Consider the following 19,767-nt stretch of genomic DNA (forward strand, 5'->3'; position numbering starts at 1 on the left):
GGGACCTTGAGAGAATTCACAAAATGGTGGCCCATGGGTCACTCGGGGTGACTAGGCTGACAATCTTCGGTGGATTCTCTGCTTGGGGTCTGGGCTACAAGTAACTCAATGAACAGCCTCAGGAGTCGTCGAGAAGCTGGTGCATTTGCAAATGTGCACGGTGTCCAGGGGTTCTGGTTCCATGGTACCCACGAGGGCTACGGGTCTCAGCTTTGCTAGGGACTCGGTTTGGCGTCTGGAAGTCCACCTCTGGTGTTGCAAAATCTTCGGCGTCCGGCGGGAGCTTCGGAGATGCAGACCGGACAGATGCGTCTTTGGTGCCTGCCAAGCAGGGGAGTAACTCCTTTACTCCAAGGGAGATTCTTCAGTCATCTGGCGTTGAACAGATGGTTGAAGGTCCAGGATTCAGTTGCAGAGTTTCGTCCAGGAATATCTAAAGTCATGTTGCCAGGGGTTCCTACTTTATACCCAAGGAAGGGGTTGGACTAACTCAGGGAACCCACCGATGGGAGGGTTTGGAAAGAGGGGTGGCAACACCCATTTCCTTTGTCCAGTTTCGCGCCAGAGCAGGGGCTGGTAGCCCCTGTGACCGGTTTGAACTGGATTATGCACAGGGACAGAGTGCTTCAAAGCACTCTCAGAGTGCACCCACCCAGCCCCAATACACTAAAGCCTGTCTGGGAGGTGGTGACACCTCCCTGTGACAGGAAATCTATTGTCCAGGCCTCCCCTGCCAGAGTTTCGGTCAGCTGCAGGAGGCCAGACTCGTGTCTGTGGCTGCAGCATCCATTTTGTGATGCCAGGGCTCTTTCAAGTTGATACCGGGTATACCGGTGCGGTCAGGTCGCTATCTCTAGAAGGGTGGAATCATACTTCCAGACCAGTTACTGGGGTGGGGGTACGATTCAAAGGTGTTTGACACCAAACACGACATGTTTCTGTGCAGCCAGTCCAAAGTTAGCATTTACGGTTTGGTTATAATGCACTTAAGAGTATATGGTCAGGCTGCATCACAGACAACCCCAGAGAAGAGATTCCGAAGGCTGCAGAGGGGCTCAGCTCATGCCTGGGCACCCTCTCACACACAACCAAGCACCCTGCCTTCAGGATTGATAAGGCCTGCCATAGGGGTGACTGATAGGTTTCTATGTGCAGTGATAGGCGAGATATAGTGAACCTATATCTCTGTAAGGGGTGCATGCACCACCTTACCCAGGCTGCAGTAGCAGACCTGTGGTGTCATTTTGGAGGGCTTCCCAGGGGTGGCATAATACATGCTTCAGCCCCTGGTAGGCCTCTGGGGTACCTATGCCCTAGGTACATAGTATACCACATACTAGGGACTTATAAGGGCATCTCACAATCCAATCTGTGATGTACCTAGGGTACATGGAATCAATTTAGAGATGAAGCATCTAGGCTGGGGTCCTGAATAACAGGGCCCCAGCCAGACTAAAGTCGAAAAACAGTGTTACAACAGCAAAAAGTGGGGGTAACCATAAGAAGCAGATCCTACTCTCCTACAACCAGTATATTTAAACAGCACTTTGCATGATGAACTGTTTCGTCCATACTTATCTTTGAAAAGAGAAACTACAGGTCCTATAACGGAAATGTGCAAGTAGATAAAGCATCAGAACTATCTCAAGGTATAACATGGGATTGCTTGAAAGCATTACACAATCATAGTAAAAACAAAAAAAGAGCATGTAAGGGGAGGGTATATGAGAGCGTTTGGAGTGATAAACCCCACCCAGGAGTGAGGAGTATTTATAGGAGAGGGTGTAAATATTTGTAAGTATAACTTAAGTCAGCACATGCAGCAGCACCAACAGACTCAAAAATATTTTATTTATTTGTGGAAAACGTCTGCAATAACTCATAAGCAATACATTTCTTCAGGGACTGGTTTCTTGGTATTTAACTTGGAAAGTATGTACCAGAGAAGTCCCTATATTACGCACATCTTGTGTTTCTTGTGGTTCTGCAAAACATAAAAGGCCGGGGGGCGTGGCTTGGTGAGCCAAGATGGTGGACGAGCTTTGAGCCGGCTCCCGCCCGCCCGTAACATTTATCCTGTACATTTATCCTATTCCCCGGAGCTGAAGTACCCTGCTTGACGGCGGTGTGGGGCGACTGGCAGCGGCAGCAGCACGAGCGACTTTGGAGGTCTGGGGTCCCCCGCGAGCTGCAGGACGACCGAGCTGCGGTTTCTGGCCTAGTGCGGTGCTGTGAGCCGCGGCCTCTCGTGCGCGGAGATTCGTGGCCTGGCCTGTCTGAGTGAAGCTGCGGCGGGGACCCATACTTAACCTAGCAGTGGCCGGACGGCGGCGTATGCGGCTGGAAGCTGAGCAGCGCCCTGGGGAAGACAAATCAGCCCATCCTGGAGGGGACATTTGGAGGCTTCCTGGGGCGCCCTAGCCTGGAGGGGCTCGTGGTGCGGTGAGTGTCCCGGCCGGGCGGTGGGCCCCGTGTCAGCGTTGTGCCCCGGCTCCCTGTGCGCCATGCTCTTTCCTCCCCCCGCCCCAGAGATTCGGGGGTTCGGCGGCCGATTCGGGTCGCAGGGGGTGAGGAGACCTGATGGGGGCGGCTGAGACGGACGGACGGACATCCGGCCCGGTCAGGGCGGGCTGCAGCATCCTGGACCCCTGAGACCGCGGGGCCTGTCTCGGTTGGCCGGCTGGGTTGGTGTGGACGTCGCGCCTTCCCCGGGGCATCATCGGAGAGGTAGTGCCTGGATCCTTCCTGCGGTGATTGGGCCTGGTCCGGAACAAGCCAGTGGTACGCGGAGCAGGCGGCGGCGGCTGGGTGCCTGGGGCGGGGAGGCCAGGACCCTGATCCCCACGGTTCTCACCGGACGATTGGCGCAGAGGACTCGTCTCAGGGGCAACATCCCGGAGGCGGCAACGTAGGTGGCGGGGGAGACCTGCCTTCAGGCCCGCCTGGTCTTGCGCGGCCGTGGCCTTGGAGTAGGATCTGCGACAATGACCAAGGACAAACATGGCGGAGGCGCGGCGAAACAGGGGCCGATTGATAAATTCACGGGCCCGGGCCTGGTGGGGACAGCCGTGGGGGGCTCCTCGGCAGCGACGCCGGACAATGCTGCCCTCCTAGCAGCTATAACGCAGTCCCGAGATATGCTGGATGCCAAAATTGGGGCAGTTGGTTCGGATGTGATGCTGCTGCGCCAGGATCTGCGCAATGCGGTTGCACGCATCACAGAGTCTGAAACCAGGGTGTCGGGTGTGGAGGACGAGGTGGCGACGCTGAGGAAGCAGGTTGCGGCCTTGGAGTCGACCCAGCGGGGCCTAGCGGGCAGGGTCGAGGATGCAGAAGGGCGGGCCCGCAGAAATAACTTGCGCTTTGTGGGTTTTCCGGAGGGCTGCGAGGGGAGCAACATGGAGCGCTTTCTTTCCCAATGGCTGGAGGGCTGGCTCCCGCCTGAATCGCTGTCCCGCTGCTTCGTGGTGGAGCGGGCGCACCGAGCACTTATCCAGAAGCCGTCGGTGGGGGCCCGTCCGCGGCCAGTCATTGCTAAAATCCTAAATTATCAGGGATGTCATTCTCCACCAAGCCATAGAGAAGGAGCCTCTTCATTTTGAAAACTCCCGTATCCTCGTCTTCCCAGACTACACGCGCATGGTCCAACAGCAGCGCCAGTCTTTCCTAGCGGCCAAGGCGCGGTTGCGAGAGCTTCATCTATCCTACGCTCTTCTCTACCCAGCTTGCCTGAGGGTTGTTTATAAGTCCCAAACATTGTTCTTCGATTCGCCGGAGGAAGTATTTAAATGGACGAATGAGACAGTAAAGCTTCATCCTCATACACCCCCTGGTAGGGAATCAGACTCATCCCAGAATGAGGCGGCGGGAAACAATTCAAAGAGACAACGGCGTTCCAGATCCCGCCGTTGCACTAAGTCCGGGGGGGCCCGGCGTGGGGCTGGCCCGGAGGCTGGCCATCCGCCGGCTGGGTCCGAGGGCCCGGGAGCTCCCTGGGCTCAGGTTCTATTTGTCTATGCATCATGGACTAGCTGTCAGCTGCTTCATCTTCCTTTGTGCGCGGGGTTGCCTTGGCCCCGGAGAATGGCGTGGAGGGCAGATACCACCGTAGCAGGTTGCGGGTGGGGATTCTGGGGTTTAGTTATGGGAGGCAAGTTGGGGATCCATTGGTTGGGAACTCCTGAGGTTCACGGTTGGGGCCTTGGGTTGTCTCTCACCGCGACAGGTACTTCAATGTTTGTGAGGTATGGGGTGGGGAGGCGGGGTTGGGGGGTGTGTTGGGTAGTTGGGGTCTTAGGTTAAGGGTTGACCGCACCTTTGGACAGAGCTGGGCATGGGTAGAGATAGACACCGGAGTCCCTTCGTTGCTAACATATCATGGATATACCTCCCATGGCGGCAGATTCCCGGGGGTCTAGTGGGCGATTAGCCACAATAAAAGTGTTGAGCTGGAATGTCTGGGGCGCCCTGGATAAGATCAAGAGGGGGGCGGTCCTACAGTACGCGAAGAGGGCCTCTGCGGATGTACTGCTCCTACAGGAGACGCACCTGTTGGGGACGAAAGTGCTATGCCTCCAGCGCTATGGATACACACAAGTGTTTCATTCGGGGTTTGTTCAGGGTTCCAGGGGTGTGGGTATATTGGTACATAAACGGGTCCCATTTACGCATCATCGGACTTGGGCAAACACACATGGGAGATATATCTTTGTTCTGGGGCGGATAGGGGCGGAACAGGTGGTTTTTGCTAGTGTGTACGCCCCCCACCCCCTGTCCTGGACATTTGCTGAACAACTCATGGCGCACTGGGCAGACATCCCGGAGGTTCTGGGGATTATAGGGGGGGACTGGAACGATGTGATGGATCTCCCTAGGGACCGACAGTCAGGGGGCCGGGGGCGAGGGGAGGGTGGACAGACGAAACTCAATGCGCTGGTCTGTGGCCTAGCATGGGTGGATGCCTGGCGGCGCTGCCACAGCACTGCCCGCGAATACACATACCTGTCGGCGGCAATGTTCCCTCTAATTTCTTTCCTCTGTGTGCGGCAGTGGAGGGTCTCTGTGCGCTGCAACCATGGCTATGTGCGCCAGGAACCAGACCGCGCGTGTGCGCGGCGCCAAATGTCACTCAGAACGTTTACTTCAATAAGTGAAAAGATGGTGCATTTTCACACATACAGGGCCACAATAAGTGTCTTAAGGGCAGTTTCCAAATTGGATAAACACGCCATGACATGAATTGGTCACACAGGCAAGTACACTTCAAGTTTAGAAAAGCACAAGACTTAAACGGTGGTACATAATAAGATTTTAATAAATATTCTTAACTTGAGCACTGTTAATTGTCAATATCACATATAAACAATAAGGGAGACATGTCAAGTGGCATCACTAGAGGGGTGACAGGGTTGCTTCTCACGGCGATCTTTGGCATTTTTCCAGTGGTGATAAACTCGATCTAGGTCAACTTGGCCGTTCAGGAGGTAGGCCTTTGTCCTCATCAGCATATCCAAATGCTTCTGCTCTAGTCTATTCCTCAATTTACTCTTTATAGTATTCATGAGGCTGAATCCTCGTTCACAATCTGCACTAGATGCTTGAAACGTTGCGCAGACATCTACAAGCTGAGAGACCACACTATACTGAGCAGCATTGCGTACAGTGAAATTCACCATGTCTTGAAAGGTGGTAAATAACCCACCCTTTACATGTTCTGCCACCACATATTTATAGTCTCTGTACTGTCGAACAACATCTTCTGGTGTTTCGCAATCGCCCAGGACCAAGACATTTTTATACTTTTCTACAAGTCTTTGTATATTCTCAGTCCCAAAATCAAAATGTGATTGTGCGGCCATAGCCTGGATTTCAAAACTTGCCCATTCTTTTAGCTCATCTTCAGGGAACCTTTTTTGCATGTGCTCACAAAGAAGGGAAACAAAAGACAAAATAGGCCCACTGTCAAACTCTTGCCTTTCCTTGTACAACACCATCAGATCTCTTACATTACTGCTCCAAAAGACAGTGTCCCCCAAATACTGTTGCTTAACTTGGCCAATCTTTGCTCTTGCATACTGTACAGCTTCAACAGTAGTCAGAGAACTTTTTTGGAACAGTTTGCACAAAGATGCAAATTCACCCAGAACGTTATTAAGTACTGCAAGTGAAATATGGTAGTTGGAGTTTGATAGCTTTTTATAACAATACTTAGCAACTGGATCATTCTCCTCAACTTTCTCATGCTCAAAGTACTTAAGAACAGCCTCGTAATTACGAATTAGTGCCCCAACAGCAAAATGCCTTGAAAGCCACCGGACTTCATTCAGTGGTCGAAAAGAGACCACTTCACATTCAGTGACCGATGCAATTTCATCCAGCTTGGACTTCCTTGCTGGAGATCTGGAGAACACAGTGTAGACAGTCCTCAATAATGTCTCCATCTCTTTAACCATTGGAACCCTTTTCCAGGCATCATCAACTCCCAAATCTTCTCGATGGGCGACACAATGCTGCTCAACTAGATGAGGTATGGATTGTTTAAGGCGAGTAGCAACACCATTATTCTTACCCAACATCACGGACGCACCATCAGATGTGAACATGACCATTTTCATAAGGTCCAGTTCATTGGCAGTGTAGAAATCTTTCACAGCACTAGTGATAGCCTCAGCATTGCAACTAGTCAGCTTCACTATGCCCCCAAACTGTGTTTTGTGCTCTGTTGATGTTACTGGTCGGAACTTGAAGTACAGGATGAGCATTTTTGAAACAGAAATATCAGTGCTCTCATCAATTATCAATGTGTGATACAAAGCGTTACGAAGTTCTGCCATTGCTTCACAGTGTATCACGCTATTGATGGCCTCAAGGAACTCAAAGGCATAGTTCTTGCTCCTCCAGCTGTCTGGTATCTTGACATACAAAGCTAGGTGGTCATGGATGTCTTGTACAGATAACATTGAAGTATTCATTTTGACTGCCAGCAGCACGTTGTTGATGAGAATCTTTATCTCTTCAGGCACAGATCTTTGGCGTTCACCTACTTCCATTCTATTTGCTTTGTCAGTGGCAGTTTCTGTCAGCATTGCCCGCACTCCGAAACCAAACCTGGCAGCAGCACTTCTGTTTCTCAAGATCACCATGGCAGACTCGTGTACTTTGCTAAGTAGATGGCGTTTCATGTAATCCAGTTTCCAGCCATCACTCCATTTCTTCCCTGTGGAAAAGTCCCCAACAATCTTGGCTTCGGCACATGCTTTGCAAATCAAGCCCACGTCTGGACTGTATTGGAAAAGTTCCCCGAGTTGCACGCGGACCTTGCTTCGCGATTTCTGCGTCTCAGCCTCCACAATTTCCTTCATCCACTCTTCCTTGAATACAAGGCAACATTTCTTCCTTTGTGGTGACGCACTGCACTCTCCCATAGTGACAGCTTTGCGCTTGAACATTTCCGTGCCAGCCGGTTTTAACCTGCTGTGCCACAAAGCCTGCAAGATAAGGGAACATGGCTTACGTTGACGCCTAGCTCATGCATGCAATCCTTTAAACTACAATAATCAAGATGCACCACAGTTTAACTCTACCAAACAATTACCTCTCCTGCTTGAACTCACGTATGCCTGTGTCAAAGTATGGGGGTCTGCCTGCGAAGCCTGCAACAGAAGAAAACATGGGTAAGTATATTATACTACAATAATCAAGATGCACCACAGTTTAACTCTACCAAACAATTACCTCTCCTGCTTGAACTCACGTATGCCTGTGTGAAAGTATGGGGGTCTGCCTGCGAAGCCTGCAACAGAAGAAAACATGGGTAAGTATATTATACTACAATGATCAAGATGCACCACAGTTTAACTCTACCAAACAATTACCTCTCCTGCTTGAACTCACGTATGCCTGTGTCAAAGTATGGGGGTCTGCCTGCGAAGCCTGCAACAGAAGAAAACATGGGTAAGTATATTATACTACAATGATCAAGATGCACCACAGTTTAACTCTACCAAACAATTACCTCTCCTGCTTGAACTCACGTATGCCTGTGTGAAAGTATGGGGGTCTGCCTGCGAAGCCTGCAACAGAAGAAAACATGGGTAAGTATATTATACTACAATGATCAAGATGCACCACAGTTTAACTCTACCAAACAATTACCTCTCCTGCTTGAACTCACGTATGCCTGTGTCAAAGTATGGGGGTCTGCCTGCGAAGCCTGCAACAGAAGAAAACATGGGTAAGTATATTATACTACAATGATCAAGATGCACCACAGTTTAACTCTACCAAACAATTACCTCTCCTGCTTGAACTCACGTATGCCTGTGTCAAAGTATGGGGGTCTGCCTGCGAAGCCTGCAACAGAAGAAAACATGGGTAAGTATATTATACTACAATGATCAAGATGCACCACAGTTTAACTCTACCAAACAATTACCTCTCCTGCTTGAACTCACGTATGCCTGTGTGAAAGTATGGGGGTCTGCCTGCGAAGCCTGCAACAGAAGAAAACATGGGTAAGTATATTATACTACAATGATCAAGATGCACCACAGTCTGGCAGCAAAACCTGCAACAGAAAATGCACTCCTTTAACTCTAGCAAACAATCACCTCTTTGTTCTGCCTGTACTCCCGTCTGCCTGTGCAATTGTCTTCGTAGTACGGTCTCCCAAACCTGCAAAAGAAAAGGGGTGCAGATTGTGATTCTATTTACCCAGCAACCCCCAACCCAACGAGGAACGTACACAGAATTACCTTGTCTTTGTGGGTACTTGCACCTGACCACTCCTATCCAAATACCTTACAGACTGGAAACCTGCAACTGAAGACAAGATAGTCAGCAACCCCCTACAGCACAAACACGTTGGCTGCCAGTTTACAGTACCACATTATGGATTAGGAAAGGCCATTGTCTACAGTTAAGGTAATATGTGGGTCCATGTGTTAATGCTGTTCAAACTTGTATTTATGGTTCATTAATGAAAAGCATCCATTATTAGGGTGAGCATTAAAAGTAAATGCCGCAAGCTCGGCCTTCACTACTGAAGGCGGCTCCAATATAAATGTGTACACACGATTTCAAAGTTTAGTAATATGAGGCTATGTATAATGCTCCCAGAACGCTCTCTGTTTATATGCAAATATTTGCAGAAGCTTGAAACCAAGAGTGATGGTTCTTTGCTTTCAAAATAAAATGTTTTAGAAAAAATGCTAGTAGGAAAAAAGACAGCATCATTTAGTAAAATGTTGTTGTACGCTTGTATCTCCCAAAAAATTCCTAATGGAAAACCAGTGTAACCAGTTGCAATATGATTTTTGGGTCATAAAAATAACACAAGCGTTGGCAAAGGTCGGAAATGTGTGGTCAGCCGTTTGGCCACAATCAGTCCCGCGCTCTGCAGCCACACACCCCCGAGCACCCCCCCCCAAAGCCGCCACAAGAGAAATGTCTATTTTAGATACCACATATATTATGGACCTGACATGATCTTTGAAAGTGATGGGAAACAATCCGTGCCCTGAATTGTAATGAGTCCTTCACTATTGCAGAAATTGACAGAGTAAGCTAATCATGTCATGTGAAGGCACCGCCACCGCCTTACCGCAAAGACAGAGTAAATGCATTCATTATACACCCCACGAAATGCTTTAAATGGACAGATATATTCCAGGACCAGCAATACCCCTGCTAGATCTCTGTTAGTGTACAAAGGTAAACATTTTATTTTAGCTAACAGTTCCTATAATCTATTCAAACATTATCCAAGGCATATACTCCATAAGAAAAAAAATAGCAGTCTTGCTTCCAATATAAAGGTCTATATTTCGCCCCAAACAAAAAGGTCTATGAAATGTACATGCACAGCATGCTCGTATTTGCTTTGTCTGTCTGCACAAGCTCAACATCCTGCTACTTAAGGAAGCATGTCATTCAGATTACAATTATATTCAAATAAAAAAAACAGCCTTTACAACAAGGTTTTAACCATGTTGTGCCTTACTGACACATTTTTTAGCACACATGTTGTTACCATGTGTATGTTTTTACAGCACATGCCTTTGCCACGCATTTAAGGTAAGTTGAGGGGCGTGTTGGCGTCCCCCCGAAAAATACTTTGTATATATATATATATATATATATATATATATATATTACCTACTGGCGGTCGCCAGTAGGTAGTTATAGTTAGGACCCCTTTTCCATAGGAAATCCGCAACATTCTATTTTGAATAACTTTGGCGCCGGTCGATGAATCCTCGCGAATTTCTCAAAATAGGTGGGGCGCTACGCTCCGCTCCTACCCTGAAAGTCTCGGGGGGATTCGTCAAGCGGGGGCTGAGATAAAAGGGGGGTCCCAAAACGCGTTTTTCCCATGCATTTTTCCATAGGACCTTTAGACAGAGCTACAGCCCGAACGGCTGAACAGAATTACTAGAAATTTGGCAGAGAGGTAGTCCCTATGTCAAGGAAGTGCCTTTTGTAGGTTTGGTGTAAATCTGTTCAGTAGATTCTGAGAAAATAGCCTTTAAATCAATATATATATCTGAGCCCGCTTACGGTACGCTTACCGTACGCTTACCGTACGCGTACGGTGGCGTGCGCGAGCGCGATTCTGATTGGCTCTTAGATCTTAGTAAACATTCGAATCGGCCGAAACCAGGAAGCGGCGTCCGCCATTTTGTCTCTCGCACTGAGTGTTATTTATCAAACATGATGCCCAAAAACATGTTACGGGGCTGTTTTGACAACTCCCTCCCACATAGTCATGTTGAGGGAGTCCCCAAACATCCCCCAAGAGCAAAAACGGTTTTATTTTTTTTTCGGCAATTTCGCCGAGTACGCTTACCGTACGCTTACCGTACGCTTACCGTAAGCGTACGGTAAGAAATAGAAATAAAAAAAACACTATCCACACTTACCCCACCCCCTGTGCTTTTGGTGGCCGTAGGCCACCAAATGTACAGGGCTTATTACATCAGCAAAAAAACTATATTTTGGCAACATGAAATTATAAAATCGAAATAAAAAAAACACTATCCACATTGACCCCACCCCCTGTGCTTTTGGTGGCCGAAGGCCACCAAATGTACAGGGCTTATTAAAGTTGATAAAAACCGTGCACGGAACGCACTGCGTTAAGTGGGCGCGCACGCCTCGAATGGCGTAAAGTAACTTAGCATTTAAAAAACCGTACAAATTCACTGAAAAAACCATAGGTTTCACACACGTTATAGTTAGGAATTAGCATTTAAAAAACCTTGCAAATTCACTGAAAAAACCATAGGTTTCACACATGTTATAGTTAGCGGAAATTTTACTGATAAAAAACCAATGAAATTGCCCCGTTATAGTTAGTGCTGGCAACTATAACTCACGCGACCGCAATCTTCTGCTGATGACATATGTGTCTTTATAAAAAATTTTTTTTGTAATATATGTATAGCTAAAAATGTATGGAAGAAGACATGGGCAAATAAGTGTCTAAATACAGTATTAGCATCAGCAGAGGATTGCGGTCGCGTGAGTTATAGTTGCCAGCACTAACTATAACGGGGCAATTTCATTGGTTTTTTATCAGTAAAATTTCCGCTAACTATAACATGTGTGAAACCTATGGTTTTTTCAGTGAATATATATATATATCTATCTCTATCTATCTACAATGCATGGTAATGGCATACGCTGTAAAAACACATGCATTGTAAAAAAACGCAGGGTAAACAGTGCGTGCTTAAGGCATGACTGCAGTCCTATTAATTCAGCATTTTACGATTTGTATCCCACTTACAAATCATTATTAATTTTATTTTGTCACACAAAAATATGAACTTTCCAGAAACTGATACAAAAAGCAGAAATATCACAAACAGGAAAAGCGCCTGCACTGATGGAAGAGAGAGAGATGGTAATAGTTTTTGATGTTGAAATCAAGGCACAGCGTTATTTCTGTTTTGTGAGAGTTAAATCGCAGCCCTCTTTATCATAACATAAAGCATGTTCGTGCCAACCACCAAATATCCTTCCAGACAGCATCCGTGCATGACTCTCTAAATAGGACACTGCACTATTGCGTTAACCTTCACAAACGCAGCGCTGCTGATTTTCAATCAGAACAGTTTGAATCTGCCACTGACTCTGCACCAGCAATGTTGTTTCCCTGTCCCCGAAGAACACATATAGTCTGGTGTAACATACACTGTGGAGGAAAATGAATATTCCTTGTCTTCGGATGCAGCCCCCTCCACTCGTCTAAAACATCCATTACTGCAATCAGTCGGAGAACGTAGCGACGAGCAATAAAGCTGTGGGGCCCTCGAAGTGAAGGGTGGTACCTGTCCTTTTCACAGTCATATATCATTTTAAAATTCCCCCTCCCCACAATCATGTAATTGTTGCATATCGAAGGCATAAAGGACCCAACTCATCAAGGAATTTTAATTGCTGTACAGTTGGTGCAGAAATAATTATCAGCAGCAGTGCCATACCATCCAGCGTGCCGTTCGACGGCATGTAACAGCCCTCAGAGTCAATATGAGTGTTTATCAATGCATAAGGGACACGCAATGCTACTCACATCCATGTTCCCCTAGAGAATACATAGCATGCCATGCCATAGATTTACCCCTATCAATTCCCCTCTAACTTTGGGTAGCTCTGAGGAGGTCATGTTGGTCTCCTGTAGGCAGGAGACCAGTACATTATGTCTGCTCATAAATGAAAAGACCCGCTGTCTGTCAGCCAAGGACCCAAACACACAAACTTTCCAGGCAATGCACCTTTTTTTATCCATCTGTACTAGGGGTACCAACACCCGATCCCCGCAAGACGCCGCAAGCCGCCGCAAGCCGCCACAAGCCGCCACAAGCCGCCACAAGCCCCCGCACGCCCCCACAAGCCCCCGCACGCCCCCACAAGCCCCCTTACCTGCACTCTCCTACGACACCTCACCTCGCCGGCAGCACTGGAACAAGTGCCTGGTTTTCGCGCCGCTCGCTTCTTAAAGCGGCGGCGCGGCCGGCTCCTCTCCGCCGAACGTCCTGAGATCGTTTGTGCGCGCTCCACATCCGGGAGTGCGCGGTGACGTCGGCGAAGGTGCGCGCGCGCGCGCGCCTTAAAGGGAACGTAGGTCGGCGGTACATGGCTCCTTCTCCCGCCTCGACTACAATTTCCTCTCTGGGGCCGCGGAGTCCCGGTTGGAGGCAGCGGAGATCCTTCCGCGAGGGCTTTCGGACCATTCCCCAGTGTCTGCGGTCCTACGGATGGGGGGCGCGAGGCGGCTGTTTCGTTGGCGGCTCTTGGTGTGGCACCTGCAACAAAATGACTATAGGGCGCATATGACTACGGCGTTAGACCAATACTTGACACTGAATGTGGGATCCGTGTCCGGGGCGGACATGCTGTGGGAGGCGCTGAAGCCGACATTACGCAGGGCGGATATTTCATACTGCGTGGCGGCCCGACGTGAGCGCCGAGCGGGGCTGGTTCGGGCGGAGGCCGAGGTCGCGGAACTGGAGCTTAAGGGCCGGGAGGATGGGGGCGAGGTGACTCGCCGACAGCTACTTTACACACAGCAAACGTGTGGATCTCTCTTGCTGGACGAGGCACGCCAGGCTTGGCTAGCCACCAGGAGTCGAGTATACCAATGGGGGGACAAGTCAGGTGCAATGCTACACACGCTGTGTCAGGGGGTGTATCATACCCAGGATCTCCCGGGGATCGTGGACCCAGGGGGCATGTCTCTTGCGGATCCAGGTGCGCTTGCCAATAGCTTCGCTACATACTATGCAGGCCTATATAGTCCCTGTGAATGCCTCACGGAAGCGGAGGTAGAGCGGTTCTTGCGTGATCACCCTATCACGGCTTTATCAGAAGCGGCAAGGACTGCATTGGATCTTCCGTTTACGGTGGAGGAATTTGGGGAGGCGCTGGGTGGCCTCAACCCGGGCAAGGCCCCGGGCCCGAATGGGTTTCCGAGTGAGTTTTTCAAGAAGTATTTCCTTCAATTAGGTCCACATTATACGGCGGTGGTGGAGCAGGCTCGAGATTGTGGTTTGTTACCCCGGGACTGAAGGCATGCCGAAAATGTGGTGTTCCACAAGCCAGGCAGACCCCCGGAGGAACACGCCTCGTATCGTCCGATTTCTCTCCTTAATGTGGAGGCAAAAATTCTGGCGAAAGCTCTGGCCAATCGCCTCCTGCCATACATTACCTCGTTGGTCCACCCAGATCAGGCGGGTTTTATGCCCTCCCGCGCTACGCGACATAGCATTCGGCGGGCCCATGTGGCGATCGCTGAAGTGCAACGGTTGGGGGTTCCAGCAGCCCTGTTGCTGGCGGACATGGAACGGGCATTCGATTCCCTCAACTGGCGATATTTGTTCCTGCTGCTGCAACGCTTGAATTTTGGTCCGCGGTTCATATCCTACGTGCGGCTTCTCTACACGGAGCTTACGGCCTCGGTCAGGGTAGCGGAGGCGTCCTCAATGACTTTCCCCGTACAGCGTGGAACACACTAGGGGTGCCCCCTGTCCCCGTATCTGTTTGCCCTGGCCATGGAACCCTTGGCGGCCTGGGTGCGGATAAACATGCAAATCTCCGGCTTTGAGTGGGAGAATAGACTGGCCGATCGCATAGCTCTCTATGCGGACGACATCCTATTTTTTCTGACAGACCTTGACCGCACGGGGCCCCGGCTACTCCGTATTATGCAGATTTTTGGTGAGACGTCGGGTCTCTTCATGAACCCCCGGAAGTCTACCCTGTGGGTATTGGGGGGTCCGACTCAGTTGCAGGGGTGGGCGTCTCCGGTGCGGATGGTGGCGGGGGTTCTCCAGTATTTAGGGGTGTTCTTATCAACTACTCCGGCGGTTTCTTGGGAGCGTAATGTGGTGCCCATGTGGGAGCGTGCTTGCCAAGACATCAAATTGTGGGCCCGCATGCCGCTCACCATATTCGGCCGGTCTGCGATTTTCAAGATGGTGGCCCTTCCCCGCCTTTTGTACCAGCTGCAGAATCATCCGTATATGATTCCACCGGGCTGGTTCCGTCGGGTGAACTCGACCCTGGGTCAGTTCCTGTGGGAGGGTGGGGTGCTTCGGCTGGCCCTGCGGACGTGCTTCCTCTCAACCTATGAAGGGGGGCTGGCTACGTCAGATATGCTTTCCTACTATCAGGCCTCCCACCTGCTAGTTCTGAATGAGGGGTGGTATGGGGATAGGGGGGACCCGGCCTACGCAGTGGAGCGGCGGCTCATGGTCCCACACACACTACACACCCTGGTATACTCCGCTGCGCATCGGGCACGCTTGCCACAGGCGACACAGGTAGTCTTTCAGATTTGGCGCCAGGCGCTGACACGAATTGGGTGGTGGAACATGCTCACGCGGGAAACCCCCCTGTGGCACAATGGGCGACTACCATAGATGGCGGCCCTGTCCGGGTTTGAGGGGTGGGATCGGATAGGCATCTCCACCATAGGCGATGTGGTGCGGGGGTGCGCCTTGAAGTCCTTCCAGGATCTTCAACAAGAATTCAGCATGCCTCGGACACAGTTCTATAGATACCTCCAATTCCACCATGCACTCTCCCCCAGCCTAGCGGGCTTAGATTCCATAGCTGAATTTAGCCCAGTGGAAGCGAAGCTCTTCATGGGGGACCTACAAGAGCGGAAAAACTCCAAGATATACAGAACGCTTGTCATTCACAGCTCCCCCTCGCTCCAGCATCTAAAGGGGAAATGGGAGGATGATGTTGGCCCCCTCGATGAGACGGACTGGACGGAAGCGCTGGCCTCGCCCCGGGAGGCAGCCATAGCTATCCAACTACGCCTCATTCAATTTAAATACTTGCACAGGGCTTATTTTACCCGTAGGAGGCTGTGGCGGGCTGGTCTGATCGTATCTCCGGAGTGTCTCCGATGTGGGCGGGATGAGGGTTCCTTCTATCACACGGTATATCTCTGTGTGTCATTATCTCATTTTTGGAGAGGGGTGTTGTCCTGCCTATCCGAAGTGTTGGGTTGGGATCTTCCCGCAGACCCTAAGTTGACACTTCTGCACGTCATGGACGATATTAGCGGAAATATATATAAGAGACTTCTGCTGCTGTTGGGCCTTACACTGGCCAAGAGGGATATCGCCCGGGCATGGAAGGCTCCGGTAGCTCCTGTGAGAAGTTGGCCTGATGTATGATGTCACTAGTTCTAGTGTACACCTTATATCAGTCCACTCTTATGGTGATTGGTTGTAAAGTCAACCTTATAGACCAGCTATCCTAGTGGTAGCATGGACAAGAGCAGTCTTAGGCTAAACTCTGAATGGCATGTGAAGCCAGCTGTGATACCATATATAATCCCTTGAATACCAAATGAAAGGACACCACCACAGATATATATATAAAATAAAGTGTATTTATTCTAGTCAAACCCTCAGCACTCTTTATGAGATTAGAGGTAAGTACAACACAGTCTTATTTAAGCATACATTAAGTCACACAGGTAAGTAATACAGTTAGGCCCTAGGGGCCGCGCAAACCATATACTAAGTAAGTGGTATAAGGACCACTGTCACGGAAATAGAATAGGCCTAGGCCTAGGGAATCGCTGGGGCTACACTACACTAGCGTTAGTTAGGAAGTGGGAGGCCCACGGGATTCATGTGCAGAGTGGAAACACTCACGCGTAATGCGTAAAAGTCACTAGCAATAGTACAGTTTAGAAAACGATAGATTTAGGACACTTCCGGAGTAGCTAGGAAGTCGAGACTGGAAAACTAGACACTAGGATAGTCACTATCCTGATGAGCATCGGAGTACCCAAGTTACCTAGCCCACAGGCTGCGGGTGCATAGGGGTGAAGATGCGTCGGTTTTCGTCGTCGACTCCTATGGATGCCTGAAGAAAGATGCTGACAGGCAGTCAGTGAAGAGTGTCCGGTGGATCCCAAGGCTGGGATCAAGAAGAGAGGAGACCTGCAAGCAGAAGGGACAGAGTCAAGGTCACTAGCCAGTGACCACGTGGAACCAGGAAGGAACCAGGCGATGTCGTGAAGATTGCAGGTGAAGGTGAAGCTTGTCGCTGCAGCCAGGAGGACCAGGAAGCGTCGAGGACGACCAGGACCAGGAGGCGAGCTGTCCCACGAAGGCTCTTGCTGTCGGCGGCGTCGAAGTTGGACTAGGACTCACCAAGCCTTGGCAAGCGGAACCCACGAAGAACGGAGGACTTGCTTCTGGTGCAGACCAGGAAGGTCTGGGGTGCTTCTCCTTTGCAGAGAAGCGGGAGCCAGTCTGGAGGAGCCAAACCAGCGCAGAAGATTTCCGGGTGCGTCATCACAAAGGCCACTAGCCAGCGGGCAAGCAACCGGACAGACGCGGCAAGCAGGAAAATGCAGAAGGGCCCCACGCAGGACTCGTGGAGTGTGGGGGGCTGATCTTCGGTGCAGATGGTGCTTGGGGTTGGGGCTTCTCAATCCCCGGTGCACAACTTCGAGGGTGCCTCAGAAGCTGTGCTTGAAGTTACTAGCCACTTTTCCCAGGTAGCCGGTCCCACGTCGCTCGTCGCCTCCACGGATCTCAGCTCTGCTGTGGATGTGGATCAGGGTCGGAGAAGTCTGGAAGTCAAGGCTCTGGTCGGGCTCTGCAGTCGGTTCCTCGTAGAACGTGGGCAAAGCAAAGGGTAGTCTCTTGATGGTGCCTGTTTGCACAGGGTAGCCACTCCTTGGCCACAAGGGAGATTCTTCAGTCTTCTTCTTTCGTCGAATGTCGAAGGTCCAGAGTTTCTGTTCAAGTTTGCAGGTTCAGGATAATCTAAAGTCTTGAGGCCCAACTCCCACTCTTATACTAATCTGGGGGGCTGGGATACCTGCTAGGTCACGCCTTATGGGTGGGACCTGGGAGGGGGTGGTTACACCCACTTCCCTTTGTCCAGTTTCGCGCCAGAGCTGGGGTTGGAGTGCCCCAGCGCCGGTTTGAACTGGACTATGCAAGGAACACCTTGTGTGCCCCAGGCATGTCTCATTCCTTTCAGCCCACCCTGCCCCAATACACTAAAGGCTGTCTGGGGAGGTGCTAGCACCTCCCCAAGCAGGAAACCTATTGTCCAGGCCTCCCTGGCTGGGATCACTCCCAGCTGCAGGAGGTCAGACTTGTGTCGTGGCAGCAGCATCCACTTTGTGATGCTGAGGCTTTGGTCAGAGGCTAACAGTGAAGTATGATTTTAACATGTCTTTCCCTCTAGAAGGGGGGGATAATATCCTCATGTCCAGAAATGGCATGGGGGTATTATTCCACAGTGTTAGACACCTTACACTACATGTTTCGATAAAGCCAAACCATAGTTACCATAACCGTCTAAGATTATAAGGCACTTTAAGAGTATATGGTAGGCTACATCATAGAACAGCTATAAGGACTTGGTTCCGAAAGCTGCAGACAGGCTCAGCTCATGCTAGAGCACCATCTCACATGTTACCAAGCACTCTGCCTCCAGGATTGTTAAGGCCTGCCATAGGAGTGACTGATAGGTACACATGTGTCTATATGTAAGTTAGGTATAGGAATACTACACCTAAGCAAGGGGTGATTACACGACCTTGCCCCAGCTGAGTGATCAGCCAGTTGTGTCAAAATGGAAGGCCAGGCCAGGGGTGGCATAATACATGCTGCAGCCCCTGGTAGGCCTAGGGTACACCTATGCCCTGGGTACCTAGGGTACACTGTATAGGGGCCAATAAGGTGATCCTATCCAAATGGGTTATGCACCTAAAGTACATAGTATTAATTTAGAGAGAGAACAGCAGGGCTGTGGGTCTGATTAGCAGGCCCACAGCCACATCTAAGTCGAAAACCAGTAAAGCAAAAGCAAAAAGTGGGGGTGAACATAGAAAGCAGACCCTACTCTCCTACACAACCCCCCCCCCAAACTTAGGGACATTAAACTAACCTTGACCAGTTGAGTCTTCATGTTCTAAGTGGAAATATCTGGAGAGTCCATCTGCATTGGCATGGTCAGTCCCAGGTCTATGTTCCACTGTGAAGTCCATCCCCTGTAGGGAAATGGACCACCTAAGAAGTTTGGGATTTTCACCCTTCATCTGATTTAGCCACAAGAGGGGCTTATGGTCTGTCTGAATCTTGAAGTGAGTGCCAAACAAGTATGGCCTCAGCTTCTTCAGGGCCCAAACCACAGCAAAGGCCTCCCTCTCAATAGCTGACCAACGTTTCTCTCTAGGGGTCAGCCTTCTACTTATAAAAGCAATGGGCTGGTCTTGACCATCTACATTCAGTTGTGAAAGAACAGCTCCCACACCTAACTCAGAAGCATCTGTCTGGACAATGAACTCTTTGGAGTAGTCTGGACTTTTCAGAATAGGTGCACTGCACATGGCCTGCTTCAGGTCATCAAATGCTTTTTGACAGCTTACTGTCCACTGAACTTTCTTTGGCATCTTCTTGGAGGTCAAGTCATTAAGTGGTGTCACTATGGACCCATAGTTCTTAACAAACTTTCTGTAGTACCCAGTCAGGCCCAAGAAAGCTCTGACCTGAGTCTGGGTAGTTGGAGGAGCCCAGTCCTTTATGGTCTGGATCTTGCTCTCCAGTGGTTGAACCTGACCCCCACCAACTAGGTGGCCCAGGTATACAACCTTGCTCTGCCCTATCTGGCACTTAGTGGCCTTGATAGTGAGGCCTGCCTTTTGCAGGGCCTCTAAAACATTCCTCAGGTGGACCAGGTGATCCTCCCAGGTGGAGCTAAAGACAGCAATATCATCAA

The 19,767-nt window shown here is 50.1% G+C and overlaps 2 protein-coding genes across 2 annotated transcripts in view; both read right to left on the reverse strand.

The window, feature by feature from the left end:
• LOC146800026 (uncharacterized) overlaps positions 1 to 19,767 on the reverse strand; it is a 139,092-nt gene that overhangs the window by 103,223 nt on the left and 16,102 nt on the right. The gene's annotated exons all lie outside the window — the stretch shown is intronic.
• LOC146800027 (zinc finger protein 862-like) lies at positions 5,338 to 7,654 on the reverse strand. The gene is made up of 2 exons (XM_085624028.1): positions 7,595 to 7,654; positions 5,338 to 7,487 (listed from the first exon to the last, which is right to left on the reverse strand). The coding sequence occupies exon 2, from the start codon at positions 7,446 to 7,448 to the stop codon at positions 5,379 to 5,381; it is 2,070 nt and encodes a 689-aa protein (XP_085480154.1). The 5' UTR covers positions 7,449 to 7,487; positions 7,595 to 7,654; the 3' UTR covers positions 5,338 to 5,378.

This window comes from Triturus cristatus, chromosome 8 (genome assembly GCF_964204655.1).
Source record: "Triturus cristatus chromosome 8, aTriCri1.1, whole genome shotgun sequence".
Lineage (NCBI taxonomy): Eukaryota > Metazoa > Chordata > Amphibia > Caudata > Salamandridae > Triturus > Triturus cristatus.